The 15,429-nt window shown below is 37.6% G+C and overlaps 1 protein-coding gene across 4 annotated transcripts in view; it reads left to right on the forward strand.

The window, feature by feature from the left end:
* Window positions 1–15,429, forward strand: part of Strbp (spermatid perinuclear RNA binding protein) — a 130,942-nt gene that overhangs the window by 74,302 nt on the left and 41,211 nt on the right. For all 4 annotated transcript variants that reach the window (XM_075986093.1, XM_075986095.1, XM_075986092.1 and 1 more), the window contains 5 exons: window positions 3,106–3,197; window positions 3,999–4,094; window positions 5,220–5,331; window positions 5,896–5,993; window positions 6,201–6,312. In XM_075986093.1, the coding sequence (XP_075842208.1) occupies window positions 3,106–3,197; window positions 3,999–4,094; window positions 5,220–5,331; window positions 5,896–5,993; window positions 6,201–6,312 (510 nt within the window). The remainder of the gene's footprint in view (window positions 1–3,105; window positions 3,198–3,998; window positions 4,095–5,219; window positions 5,332–5,895; window positions 5,994–6,200; window positions 6,313–15,429) is intronic.

Raw genomic sequence — 15,429 nt, forward strand, 5'->3', positions numbered from 1 at the left:
TATTTTCATTCATTCATTCATTCATTCATTCATTCATTCCTTCATTCATTTTTGAGACAGTTTTTTTTTATGCACCCCTGATTTTGAATTCCAGTCTGGTCTGGAACTCACAGATACCCATCTGCCTGTGTCTGAAAGTGCTGGGGTTAAAAGTGTTTAGAACACAACTCCAGTGGTTCTGTTGTTTTTAATTAATTAATGACAATTTTTAAAGTAAGTCTTTGCTCACCTAATAAAATTGAAATACATACACACCTGTAGTAAGGTCCTGAAGTATTAAACTTGCTGTTTCATCAGGAGGGCATTGTTTTCCAGGCAGTAGTTCTATGATTGGCACATGAACAGTTTTATTAGTAAGAATATGTAAAACTGTATTATTAGCCATAGAAAGGAAATAGACAAGCTGGGCTGATAAGTAGCACTGAGGGATGCCATATGTTAATTGTTATTGTATTGTTATACCCCTGTTGTTCCCAGGTTCATGAATAGTAAAACATTTTGGATCTTTTCACTGTCAGAGCATAAAGAAACATGGCTATTTGATGTTGTTATAAGAGGAATCTGTTTACAAGTCCTCAGTGCTTTTCCCTTTCTTCTCTTTTTAGTAAAATCTGTTGTTTCCAAATGTTGACTGATTTATAGCAAGATGTTGTCTTGATTTTTTTTAAAAATAACAATTTATGGTAGTAGATTTTGAGATGAAACAAGTCATCAAAAATATCTTTCTCTTGTCACCATTGCAAATATATGTGTCACAATTAGGGTAAGGTACTTACCATCTCTGGCCATTTGACAAGATACTTTAAGGTGAGCAAAGAGTTCTGGCTTACTGGGTCTTACCTCTCTCCCCTCTTTCTGTACTTCTCTTTCTTTGTCACCTTCTTTCTGACACTTCAACTCATTAAAATGGGTAGAATAAAACTTACTGTTAATTTAAAAATCAAGTTGTAAAAAGAAAATAACCAATTTGAATTATGTACCTTAACAGTCAGTCAACCTTTGTCATATATACCTCTCAAGAGATTCTAATAACTGGCCAGGTAGTGTTGGCGCACACCTTTAATTTCAGCGCTCAGGAGTCAGAGACAGGTGGATCTCTGAGTTTGAAGCCAGCCTGGTCTACAGAGTGAGTTCCAGACACCCAGGCCTACACAAAGAAACCCTGTGTTGAAAAACAAAACAAGAAAAGAATAAGAATATTCTAATGACTCATTTAGAGATGTCTTAGCTTTTATATGAACTTTACACAAATGCCTTTATTGACTACAATAAAACAATTTGATGATAAAACGTTGAAATGACTCAGTTGTATATTTTGTGCCTGTAAACACAAGCCCAGGACTTTCACCTATGAGTACCATATTTGTTTGGGTTTATAAATGAGTCTATAACTGATTATACTTTTAGAAGCTTCTGATTTTATTAGTAGAAATCATAAATGAATTCAGACCTAGCATTATGATTTTTGTTGGTAGGGGTTAATAGGAAACAATGCAGACTTCTGCCGTGGAGCTCACTTGGTAGGAAATAAGTTGTAGTACTTCATTGGTTAGTGTTGCAGTAGTATAGGGTTCTTCCTTAAAATTGTGGTTTTATTTGGGCATTATACCTTCAGTTTTAGAAATGTTGTAACTAGTAGAATAAACTCTAGGTTTGCTACTATAGAGTCACTGATAACTAAGGAATCTAAAAAGTTTCCATGCTCTTGTGCACCATTTAAAAGTATTTACATCCTTTGGACCATGCAGTGTACTCCATATCTACTGTTAGAAGAATATTGAGACGTGTTAGCGGGACTCATACTTAAAAGCATTCTTAAGAGAGAGTAATGAATCTGACACAAGGTTAGACAATCTTTCTGTAGGAATCCATTTGTAGAACTATGTTTTTAAATAATGCATCACAAGACTTCAAAAATTAACAAACCTGCTTCTCCATACTTAGTGGAAATGAACTTGGTGACAGAAACTTGGATTTAGTATCAAGTATGTGTATTTATTGTTATCCATGTTTCTATTTTTTTTGCTTTTAACCGTATCAAATAGTTATGAAATAATAAGGCAAATCAAATGACCATGGTTATATAGCAGTCTATGAGCTAGTTGCCTTAAAGAACAAGAGATCAATAAATATGAAATACATTCTATTTATTTTATATTTGTAGTTTTAAAATTTTGGCTCCAAAAAGAAATATTGAATGAATGAACTTCAAGGTAACTGTTTCTAGTGGTGGTTATTTTAGTGATTTTGATTGTTTAGAAGCAAATAATTTCCTATTTGATCACACTCAGTATACTTTCAGCTTATTCAATTTTGTTATTACATAAGAGGTCCAACTTTTTTAGCTCCTAATAAGCTATCAAAATTTCTTTTATTAAAAATTTTTTAAGCTAGGCGGTGGTAGTGCATGCCTTTAATCCCAGCACTCAGGAGGCGGAGGCAGGCGGATCTCTGTGAATTTGAGGCCAGCCTGGTCTACAAGAGCTAGTTCTAGAACTGGCTCAAGCAACACAGAGAAACCCTGTCTCCAAAAAACAAAAACAAACAAACAAACAAACAAAAAAAAACCCAAAAATATTTTTTTTTTAATTGCTGGGTGGGAGCACTTGGGAAGCAGAGGCGAGCAGATCTCTGTGAGTTCAAGGCCAGTTCGTCTGCAGAGCAAGTTCCAGGACAGGCTCCAAAGCTACACAGAGAAACCCTGCCTTGAAAAACAAACAAAAGGAAGTTTTTATTTCAATTGTTCCCAGATGTCGTTCTTATAGCTTCCCAAATGAAAAAGTGCTGTGTATTTATTTTGTTTTCTATGATCATATACATGTTCATTAGTAAGATCCTTGATTGTTTATAAGAAGCTGTGGTTACTGATTTCTTTGTTGAGTGAATTCCTTTACTTTTTCTTGTACTTTTTGCACAGAATCTGATGACTGTTTATTTAAATAATGTTCACTTAATTAGTAAAAAAGCAACAAAACCAAGTTATGAAAATTTCTGGAGTCTTACAAGTTCACTCAAATGCTGCTTTCTTTTGGTTGTTATTGAGAATTTTTTAAAGAACCCCCTTTCAAATTATATTTGTTTTCCCTTATCCCATTTTACTACTAGAAAATGTTATGATGAAAGACCCTCCGGACTTACTGGACAGGCAGAAATGCCTAAATGCCTTGGCTTCTCTGCGACATGCCAAATGGTTTCAGGTTGGCGCTTTGTTTCTTCCTTACTGTTCTGTGTCAGTTTTATTTGGAACACCTTCCACTTAGTGTTTTCTGTATGCTGTATGAAATGGAGATACTTTGTAGCTCATAGAGTTATTGTTGGAATAAATCAGTTCCTTCGGATAAAGTTCCTTAGAATAGCTTTCATTTTGTATGCGTGTGTGCTTGTGTGTGTACATAGGTCAGAGGTCAACATCAGTGTTACTTTTCAGGAGCATTTACTTTTTGAGAAAGGGTCTCTTAACTGCAATCTAGAACTCAACAAGTAGGCTAGGCTTACTGGTCAGCAAGCCTTCGAGTGCTGTTTCCCTGAGATTCTAAGTGTGTGCCACCACACCTGGCTTTTAAAACATAGGCTCTGAGGGTTGAACTCAATCCTCCATGCTTGCAAAGGAAGCACTTTACCCACCGAGCTGTCCTCCATGATGTTTTGTTATCAAGGAATTCTTTTTGATTTACTATTTTGATTTACTATTGTAAGTAGTAGATGGTGGCTTATAAAATAAAAACACAGAAAAGCTGAAAGTTAAGATGGTGCCTGGAATATAGTTGCCATGAGTTCACAAAAAGACTTTTTATGTTATATTCCTTTTACTTAAAAACCTGCCTTTTTGAACCATAACTTGCTAATTTTCATAATTTGATTTTTCTTGGTTTGCTTGATAACCAGTAAATTATTTGCTAATTGGTATTCATTTAAAAAAAAAACTTATCCAAGACCAGTGTGTTTCAAATGAGGAATGGATTTCTACAGGGATATTGGAATCATTTTGTTTGTTTTAGGCAAGGGCAAATGGATTAAAATCATGTGTAATTGTCCTCCGCATTCTGCGTGATTTGTGCAACAGAGTACCCACATGGGCGCCATTGAAAGGATGGGTAAGTACTTAAATCTGAAGCTATAGCAGAGGTAATTCTAGAAATGATGTTACTATAGAATGATGACTATCTTCTGAGTGTAGTTAAGACATCTATTTTCTTTTTTGCCCTAGAATTAATTATGCAGTTTTATGAATTCTTTTATGCATATAACTTCTCTCTTTTGTCATTTTTGTCATATATATATGTATATATATAAATTTGAAATATCATATGTATGTATGTATGTTTATAAAGATCCCCCTGATCTTTATAAAGGTCTTATTAATTTTAGAAATAAGTCCTGTTCTGCTTGAACTCTGGACGGATCGTTAATCACTCATGGATCACTTGCTGCCCATGATAGCCTTCTTGACTGGTCCATTGCTGCAGTGTTTTGTTACATTTCTGTGGCGATTATCTGATTGACTGGTGTCTTTTCTAATTCTCATGAAATATAGATACAGATCCAAAATGTTAGGTTAAATGCAATGTTATAATATGTGTAATTAAGTATGCCTGTAATTAGTTTAAGTGCAGTGTTTGCTTGATATTAATTACTAATTAGGACATAACATATATTGTAACATTGACTTAATTTGGAGATTTTTATGCCTGATCCACTAAGGACTACAATTTAAAAATTTATGAAAATAATTTAAAATTGGAAGGACTCATTTATAAATTAATGAGCGATTATGAACATTTGTGTAACAAACACAGAGGTGTGGTTCTTGGTTTATTCTAATTGCTGCTCTTGGAACAGGCTATTCAAATGAATTTAACTTTTATAGTTGAGTGTTCCTAACTTAAGTGGGATTTAGATAGACCAGTTGGTACCTTGGTTATTTATTAGCTATTATTCATGTAAAAGCTTGTTAAATGAATCATATGACTGTAACTTTATTTTTTGTAACTAAAATTTAAAGTTTTTGTCTCATATTTTTTGAAAATATCTAAAAATACTTGAATTAGAAAATGGTTGGATTAGAGTAGATAATCATGGAGGAAGAATTAAATGGACCTTAAATATTTAGTTTTCTATACTTTTTGGCTTCCCTTTTAGATAGAAATATCAGCTCACATTTAACTGGAATCCTTTTAACACTTGGTGCATGTACTAATTTGTAATTTAATATCTTCTAGCCACTAGAGCTTATATGTGAAAAGTCTATAGGTACTTGTAATAGACCTTTGGGCGCTGGGGAGGCCTTGAGACGAGTAATGGAGTGTTTGGCATCTGGAATACTACTTCCTGGTAAGGGTTTCAAACTCTCAAGGCAGAAGAATAAGAAAAACAAATCTTAATTTTAGTTAATTTATCTAAACATATACTAAATGTTTGTCCTCTGAAGAGGAAAATGATGTGTAGGAATTGTGTTCTTTAGAATTTTAGCAGCTACAATGTTCTAATTTTTGTTTTATATGTACTAACATAAAGAGTACTAATAGATACTGTGTCTACTATGCATTTGCTTCACCAAGAAGTCTGAATTTGAAATGTAAATGCTTATTTGATAAGAATGAAGTTCATTTTGATTGCAAGTCTAGTCATAAATTTGGAAAAGTTGAGTATGTGATCCATTTACAGATTAGGTATATTCATCATGTTGTAAATTTTGGAGTAAGGCTCATTTTGGTATTAGTTGACTTCCAGTAAAAAATAGGTGTAGTTAGGTGCAAATGACAGATTGTCCTTAATACTCCACTTCTTTGAGCAGACTTTTAACTTAGTTCTTCATTTTTTTTCCTTCTCTCTTTTGTTACTTTGATGTTTTAAACTCATTTCTAAATTTTTATTTTTTTCTTGCCTTTGCCTTAGGGGGTCCTGGCCTTCATGATCCTTGTGAGCGAGACCCAACAGATGCTCTGAGCTATATGACCACTCAGCAAAAAGAAGAAATCACTCATAGTGCACAGGTATGAGACTGGTATCACTAACTGCTTAGAAGTGATAACGTATCTTCCATTTCTGAATTGTTCTATGTGGTTACTTTTCTTGTATGTTTAAATTTGGGAATTCTACCAGTATTAATATATTATCAGTATGTAAAGAATTTGAGTTAAATGTCATATAAGTGAGAATGGTTATTGATATTTTATTAAATATAATGTTTTATTCTTTAGCATGCACTTAGACTATCAGCCTTTGGCCAGATTTATAAAGTGTTGGAAATGGACCCCCTTCCATCCAGTAAGCCTTTTCAGAAGTATTCCTGGTCAGTTAGTGATAAAGAAGGTGAGTATGAAAGGTTTTTTGTTTGTTTTTGTTTCTCATTAGAGTTGAGGGTTAACATTGATAGTAGTGGTGTGCACCTTGTTTAGGGAGCTTAAACATTTAATTGACTTCTATCCAAAACATCAGTGATATCAGCCTTCTGTCTCAATTGTTATTAGTGATCAGGTTATTTTTCTGTGTTGCTAGATTTTGTTACTGCATAGACTTATGAATCATACTTTAGGCTTTGGTCTAAGAGGAGATAAAAACGTTAAGAAGAGACATTGTTCCTGTCACTGGTCAGTGTGATGAACTTTCTGAAGCTTGCAAGTACTTTGTAGAAAGAAAGGGAAACAAAAATATAGGGGATGCGAAAAATGTATTGAAAAACTCACGACCACCCTCCATTTGTACTTGTCTGCCTGTACTCGTATGACAAAACATTTCCTGGGCATATGAAACACATTCATCTTTCCACTCCAGATAGGGAATTCAGGACAGACCAAAGTACAGATAACACCAAAGTCCAATTTGGTGAACCAATGAGTTTTATTGGGGTTAACCGTGGGTGAGGAGTTATTTACTGGATCAGAAATGACTCAGCTGCATCACCAAGGCTCACCCCAGCGTGGTTGACAGTTGGTAAATACTAGTAAATGGAAAAAGGCTGGGAAACCTGAGCACACTGCATAGCCTACAGACATCTCAACATGTTGGAGAGTGTCTTTCTTTCTAGGCGTCACCATGTGGGTCCTGGGAAACAAATCCAGGTCCTTTGCAACAGCAACTAGTGCCTTTAACCTCTGGTGTGTCCCCCCCCCCCTCCAGTCTCTTCTGTTAATTTAGATCTAATTTTGATTAGATCTTTCTTTCTGGTTAATTTGGCTAAAGGTTTGGCAATTTTGTTTTAGTTCCCCCCATCAAAGAACCATCTCTTTATATCATTGATTCTGTATTGTTATTTTTCTTTCCTACTTCATTAATTTCAGCCTTATGTTGATTATTTCTTCCTACTTTCTTTGGGTGTTCTTTTTTATTTTTTTAAGTTTTCAAGTATATAACATGAGATCTCTCTAGTTTCTTGATGATAGGCACTGTACTGTGGCCCTTCCTAGTAGGACTGCCTTTAGTGTTTTGCATAGATTTTGGTATATTATGTCGTGTTTTTATTTTGATTCAATTCTGTGAAGTTTTACACCTCTGTGGTTGTCCTGGAACTTGCTCTGTAGACCAGGCTGGCCTTAAATTTAGATATCTGCTTCCTTCTGTCTCCTGGGATTAAAGGCAGAGGAAGTTGGATCTCTGTGAGTTCAAGGCCAGCATGATCTACAGAGCTAGTTCCAGAGCAGCTTGTTCAGTTATACAGAGAAAGCCTGTCTTGAAAAACCAAAAAGGAAAAAAAAAAAAAAAGGCTTGTCCCACTACTGCCTGATTTCAATTTTCTTTTGATTCTCCCTTGACCCAACTTTCATTCAGTATCTTGTTGTCTTGTTTCCATGAGTTTGTCTGTTTTATGCCATTTCTATTGTTGTTGGAATTCAGCTTTATACTTTTGTGACCAGAGGATGCAGGATATTTAGTTTTTCTATATTTGTTGAGACTTGCATTGTGGTCAGTTTTGGAAGAAAGTGAATTCTTTACTGTTTGCATAGAATGTTCTGTTAGGTCCATTTGATTTATGATGTCATTTAACTCCGGAGTTTCTCTGTTTGTATCTGGATAACCTTTTGATGGGAGTGGGTTATTGGAGTCCCACAGTTTCACTGTGTTAGTGTCAGTCCGTGAGTTTTAGATTGTTTCTTTTATGAAGTTACCCAATTTCATATTTACCCCTTTGTTGTGTAAATGTTTAGAATTGTGGTGTGTTTTTGGTGAATTTTTCCTTTAATGAGTATGAATTTTCCTGTCCTGTCTAGTTTTGGTTTGAAATCTGTTTTGTTTGGTATTAGAATATCCTATTTGTCTTTTAGTTCTATTTGCCTGGAATATCTTTTTCTGTCCTTTTACCCTAAAGTGGTGTCTGCCTTTAATGAGATGTGTTTCTATTTCATTTTATTTTATTTTATCTTATTTGTTTTTTGAGACAAGGTTTCTCTGTAGCTTTGGTGGCTGTCCTGGAACTAGCTCTTGTAGACCAGGCTGGCCTCAAACTCACAGAGATCCACCTGCCTCTGCCTCCCGAGTGCTGGGATTAAAGATGTGCGCCACCACTGCCCAGCAAGATATGTTTCTTATAGGCAACAAAAAGAATCATCCTGTTTCCTAATCCCTCTGTTAGTCTGCTTTTAATTGGAAAATTGAGACTTGCTATTTAGAATTACTACTGAGCAGTGTTTATTAATTTTTATTATTTTGTTGTTGTGGTAGTGTTAGGAAAAAATAATCCTAAGAGAGTCGGCTCTGCTGGTGCAAAGAAATACAATTAGGTCAGATCAAACCAAATTAAAATGCACATTGTTTTATTAAGTATGGTGTTCTCCGGTGGCCAAGCGCATGGTGGGGAGAAGACCGGAAAGCAGGGAGCACATGCAAACCTGGAACCATGTGTTTCTCTTCTGGGAGCCCATTTAAATACTCTGTGGAAGTAGTCCTGACCCTCCCCAAGGGAAGAGTCAGGACCTGGCATGCTGGGATTTGGAGTGCAGACTAATGCAACTCCCAGGTCAGGGGTGGGGCTATGATTGATGCCGGGGGCTGTGATGGATGCCAGGGGCTGGAGCTGTGCTCCAGACTTAACATTCCAGACTCTTTGGATATAGAGGTGACAGGAAGTTGAGGTGATAATTATGACCAACATTTTTGGCTCTCTTTGGAAAAAGGGCGTAGACTCAAGTCTAGCTACTTCCTCCTGGCATGCAGCTGGGTGTTGGTGGGTCCACATTCAGCGTGTAGTGTGCCTGGAAAGGTATCCTGTTCACTGCCATCTCAGAGACGCCAGGCATTTGTTTCTTGAGGAAGGTAAGAAGGCAGGTAGGTGTCTAGGAGGAAAAAAAAATATGAAATGGGGCTAGCCAATAGCAGAGGAAACCAGATTTTAGTTGGCAGGTGTCCTTGATCCTGGAGAGCTGGTACCAGTGGGGAAGTCCAGGAGCTGGTATAGGTGCTTCTGGTGTTGTCCTGGGAGCATTTTGTAGGTTGGTCTTGACATAAGCAGCAGGAGTAACCTACAAAATATGCTTAAAACTGGCTGGGGTTAAAATTTAAAACCTTGGATTTTTTTTTTTAAATTTGCCGAACTTGTATTTCAATAACCACTTCTACCAGTTAGTTTAAACTATGATACACTGGTGTGAAGGATTTTTTTTTCAATGATATTTATTGAGCTCTACATATTTCCCTGCTTCCCTCCTCCCTTCAACCCTCCCCCAAGGTCCCCATGCTCCCAATTTACTCAGGAGATCTTGTCTTTTTCTACTTTCTACTTCCACCTAGATTAGATCTATGTAAGACTCTCTTAGTGTCCATATTGTTGTCTAAGTTCTCTGGGATTGTGATTTGTAGGCTGGCTTTCTTTGCTTTATGTTTAAAAACCACCTATGAGTGAGTACATGCGATAATTGTCTTTCTGTGTCTGGGTTACCTCGCTCAAAATAACATTTTCTAGCTCCATCCATTTTCCTGCAAAATTTAAGCTGTTGTTATTTTTTTTCCTGCTGTGTAGTAATCCGTAATGTAAATGTATCACATTTTCCTTATCCATTCTTCAGTTGAGGGGCACTTTAGGTTGTTTCCAGGTTCTGGCTATGACAAACCATGCTGCTTTGAACATATTTGAGCACATGTCCTTGTGGAATGATTGAGCATCCTTTGGATATATACCTAAATGTGGTATTACTGGGTCTTGAGGAAGGTTGTTTCCTAATTTTCTGAGAAATTGCCACACTGACATCCAAAGGGGGTGTACCAGCTTGCATTCCTTCCAGCAATTCAGGAGTGTTCCCTTTTCCCCACAACCTCTCCAGCATAAGTTGTCATCAGTGTTTTTGATCTTGGCCATTCTTTCAAGTGTAAGATGGAATCTCAGAGTTGTTTTGATTTGCATTTCTCTGATGACTAAGGATGTTGAGCATTTCCTTAAGTGTCTTTTCAGCCATTTTAAATTCCTCTGTTGAGAGTTCTCTGTTTAGGTCTGTACTTTTTTTATTCGATTATGTGATCTTTTGGTGTCCAATTTCTTAAGTTCTTTGTATAATTTTGGAGATCAGCCCTCTGTCTGATGTGGGGTTGGTGAAGATCTTTTCCCATTCTTTAGGCTGTTGTTTTTTGTTGACGATGTCGTTTGCTTTACAGAAGCTTTTCAGTTTCAGGAGGTCCCATTTATTGTTTCTCTCAGTGTCTATGCTGCTGGGGTTCTATTTAGGAAATGGTTCCCTCTGCCAGTGTGTTCAAATGTACTTCCCACTTTCTCTTCTATAAGGTCCAGTGTGGCTGGCTTTATGTTGAGGTTTTTGATCCATTTGGACTTGAGTTTTGTGCATGGTGATAGATATGGGTCTATTTTCATTTTTCTACATGTTGATTGATATTCAGTTATGCCAGCACCACTTATTAAATATGCGTTCTTTTTTCCATTTGATATTTTTTGCTTCTTTATCAAATATCAGGTGTTCGAAGATGTGTGGATTGATATCCGGGTCTTCTATTTGGTTCCATTGGTCGTCCTGTCTGTTCTTATGCCAGTACCAGGCTGTTTTCAGTATTATAGCTCTGTAGTAGAGTTTGAAGTCAGGGATTGTGATGCCTCCAGAAGTTTTTATTGCTCAGGATTGTTTTGTCTGTCCTGGGTTTTTTTCTTTTCCAAACGAAGTTGAGTACCGTTCTTTCGAGGTCTTTGAAGAATTTTGCTGGGATTTTGATGGGCACTGTGTTGAATCTGTAGATTGCTTTCGGTGAGATTGCCATTTTTATTATATTAATTCTACCTACCCAGGAGCATGGGAGGTCTTTCCACTTTCTGGTGTCTTCAATTTCTTTCTTCAAAGATTTAAAGTTCTTGTCATACAAGTTTTCCGCTTAAAACCTTGGATTTTACCAGACCTGATTTTGGTATAGTGATAGAGCTTTTCCAGGAACTTGAAAGAGAACTGGAACAGATTTTATATCTTGGTGTAACAGAGAAACAGATAGGACATCCTTAGGGACCTGTGTCATAGGTTAGAAGGCTATTAGAGGAAATTGGGAACTCTGAACCTCTGAAGATTGAAACCTGAACTATGAAGCCTGTTAAAGAATAGTACTTTGAGTTGTCAAATGCCTTTAGACAGATCTGGGAGGAATAGATGAGGAAAAAAAAATGAGACAACTTTTGGCCAGCAGACAATCCCAAGTCCTCTTCTTGTCCTTGGAGAACATAAGTCTTAGAAGAAATATTTGCCATTAACTCTTGAGTGTGAGAGGCCCAAAGATTTTTCCTGTGAACGGGAAGATTGTCTTACCTGTCTTGGCAGGGAAAAGCAGATCCATTCCCTGGGTAAAAGGCCTGTTTTTGCTTCTGTGTGGGTTGCTTTGCAAACCCAGCGCAAGCCTGGAGATGGCAGGTCTTCTGTCTTCTTGGAGGAGTCATAGGGTGCTGCAAAGGCTGGCATGCCTCTGTGTTAGAAGCTCTTGTTGTTAAAAGGCCATAATCTCAGATCTATAAAGGCACTTGAGAGCAAGGTACCATTACCTGGTATTCTAAACTGGGCCTATAAGCTAAATTTTAGAGCTGTTGTAATCTGGAAGCACACATATACACGAAACTTAAATTACATCATGAAAACACTGTTACACACACTGATACAAACACATCGTGGCCACATTATGTTAACAGAGAAACAGGTCAGCCTTAGTGACCTGTGTCAGTTGACTAGACGTTGGAAGAGAGAACAGAAACATAAGGATGAAACATTTGTGTAGAGTTCTAGAGTGGGGGGGGGGGGCGGTTTGTTATCAGCAGGAAAGGGCGGGGCAGAAGCGGAGGTGCCAGAGTGGTCTGAGCTTGGAAGGCAGATACCAGCTATGGAGAACGTAAGGCCAAGCCCCCTGCCTGTGCCGGGTCCAGATAGAAACCTGTGTTGTTGCAGGCTAGTGAAACTGATGAGCAATGCCGCTCCATGAACCGGCCATTCCGCTTCCAGACCTGGAGCCAGTCGCTCTATTGGGTGGGCACTTTGGAACAGAGGGGCTAGGCCACTTTTTTGAGGGGGGGGGTGCTCAGCGGCATGTGGCTTTGGAACACTTTGGAATGGAATTTGGCACAGAGCGACATGGGGCTGAGCACTTTGGAAGGGAAGTGGGGCGGGACAAAAGAGCAGTAGGCAAATGAAAACAGAGAGGGAAGTGGAGGTGGGACAAAGTGCCAATGAACAAAGAAAGAACAATGGAAGAGGAGGTAAAGAAACGGGAGCACCATACTTTAAAAACTCGGACTTTGGAGTATAATCAAAGGACACAGCCAACAAGACAAAATGGCAGCCTACAGAATGTGGAAATATTTAACTTTTTCTATGATTTGAGCTTGTTCTATCAGGCTTTCTTCCTCATCACTTCTGAAGTATTGCCTGGGACCTTTCCCTTTCCACACTCAGTGGTTTGCTTTGAGCCCTTATTCTGTCCTACTGCAACTTTGACATAGATGAACACTTTTTGAATTTTATGTATGTGTCTGTTTTTTGCCTTGCCTGCCTTTATGTCTGTGCAGTGCATACATGCCTGGTGCCTGTTTAGACCAAAAGGAAGGCGTTGGATTCTTTGGAACTGGAGTTAGAGGTAGCTGTTATGTGGGTGCTAAGAATTGAAACCAGGTCTTTTGGAAGAAAAACTGGTGCTCTTAACCAGAGTCATCTTCTTAGCCTCCCCTCCCCCCAAATAATTATTCTTAAAAGTTACTTATATAATCAAACAGAGCATTGTCTATTCCTTGAGGGCACCATCCATGTATCCCACCTTGTTATGTTCTTGCTGTGTGAACTCCAGTCCTAACTTGTAGATGGTATTTTCTAGATTTTTTTTCTGACTTTCCCACCTGGATATTCTTTCTTCAGTAATTTAATTTGCCTTAAACTTTGTAGAAATTGAGCAGCACTAATTAAATCTTTTGTGGCTTTAATCTTTTTTGTCCAGTATTATTTGCAATTAATTCTAAGTGTTTTACCATTTTGTTATCTTGATAGCCCACAGTATTCATTTATGCACGTGTCACAATTTATTCATCTGACTTTTGAAAGGTTTTTAGGCTGTTTAGTATTTTCAGCCACCACAGAATTTGAGTACTTTCATGCATGTGTGTGTCTTGGAAATATTACAGGCAGAAAATGTGGACCTAGAAATATGTCCAGTTTACCCTTTTTCTAACAGAGTAGGACAGTTCCTGTTGCCCTGTGTTCTCTTCCTTTGGTATTACCGGACACTTGTGTGACATGAAATGCTATGTTTCAATTGAGTGTCACATGATCATTTTCTCTTGGTTCTTCTAGCCCTAGTGCCAGCTTCTGATTTCTCTGTTTGTTCTTTGTGTTTCTGAACTCTGAATACTAAAAATGTTCTTAATCCTAAGCCTTTTGTTTTTAATTATACTGATTCATTTAGCCTTTGTCTTGAAATTTCTTATTTTTACCAAAAAGAAGGCCCTAAATTTATACATTTCCATTTGGTACTTGTTGTCCCAGTGCCTCTTCATTTATCACATAAATGTCTAGTTGAATAGCACCTTAGACCTTAGATTTTTAAATTCTAAACTTTAAAAAAATTATTTTTATTTCATGTACATGAGTTTCCGCATGAATGTCTGTGCACCATGAGTGTGCCTGGTGCCTGATGAGGTTCAAAGAGGGCATCAGATATCCGGAAACTGGAGTTACAGATGGTTGTGAGCTGCCCATGTAGCTGCTGGGAATCAAATCCAGCAAGGTCCTCTGAAAGGGCAGCCATTATTCTTAAGCTGCTCACCCATTGCTTCAACCCCTAAAATATAAACTGTTTTTCTCTGAGTCTGCTTTTATTTTTCCCAGGCACCGGACATTTCCTATCTGTATTTAGGCCAAAATCTGATGACTCAGTATTGAATCATCTTACTGGTTTCTGAGAACTTCTTATAGTACCCACTACTTTTATAGGTGGTCAGGGTCTTGCCTGAATGTTTTGAAGTTCTTGATGTCTGATCCATTGGAGGTAAGGATTCACACAGTCTAGCAGAAGGAGCAAGATAACTTAATTTGGAATAAAGCAGCAGTGCTGATTTGAGGGATACACTGTCAAAACTGACACAAGAACCCCAGTTATTGTTTGGAACTTCTTTTTATGAGGTCAAGGAAAGAGTTTCTTATAAATGTGTGTAGTACTGTATTTTCTTTGATAGATTAGGTCATGCCTTTTTTCCTACTATGTATTTCTCATCCCATAATGAATCTGCGTTTAATCATATGCACATCTACTTAGGTATAGCATAAGATTGCAATGGGGGTGATTCTCCCTAAAAGTTTACCAGAAAACAAGAAGACACAATTTTATCTTACTTGGCACCCAAACCTGTTCAGGCTAAATATTCTCTTCTTTTGTTTATACTTGTACATATTGGGAATACACTTGCGTAGAATTTGTCTAAATTTGGTTGCTACTAGGGGTCAAGAATTGTTGAGGGAGCTGCGGGCCTCTTCCCACAGCCCAGCTCCCGGCCGCCTGGCTAACTTATACCTCGAAATAACAACACACAAACTGTATTCATTTAAACACTGCCTGGCCCATTTCTATTAATGTGTGTAGCACCGAGGTGCGCTTACCGGGAGGATTCTAGCCTACGTCCATCCTGGGTTGGAGCTTCATTGCGTCTGCTCCAGAGAGCAGAGCTATCGAGTCTGAGCTCACTTCCTCTTCCTCCCAGCATTCTGTTCTGTTTACTCCACCCACCTATGTTCTAACCTATAAAATGGGCCAAGGCAGTTTCTTTATTAGCCAATGACCTTCCTCCATCAAAGAATTTTCAACTATCATTTAGAGATGGGAGTACACGTTGCTAATGTAGTTTGTGGAGTGAGGGCATTCTAAAATTTCTAAGTGCATTGTGAGTTGCATATGTACACATACTATGTGCAAGTTAAAGTACATTATTAAAATGTGTATGTGTGTATATGTGCATGGCATCTGACATAACCAAAACCAAAT

This window comes from Microtus pennsylvanicus, chromosome 9, assembly GCF_037038515.1.
Source record: "Microtus pennsylvanicus isolate mMicPen1 chromosome 9, mMicPen1.hap1, whole genome shotgun sequence".
Lineage (NCBI taxonomy): Eukaryota > Metazoa > Chordata > Mammalia > Rodentia > Cricetidae > Microtus > Microtus pennsylvanicus.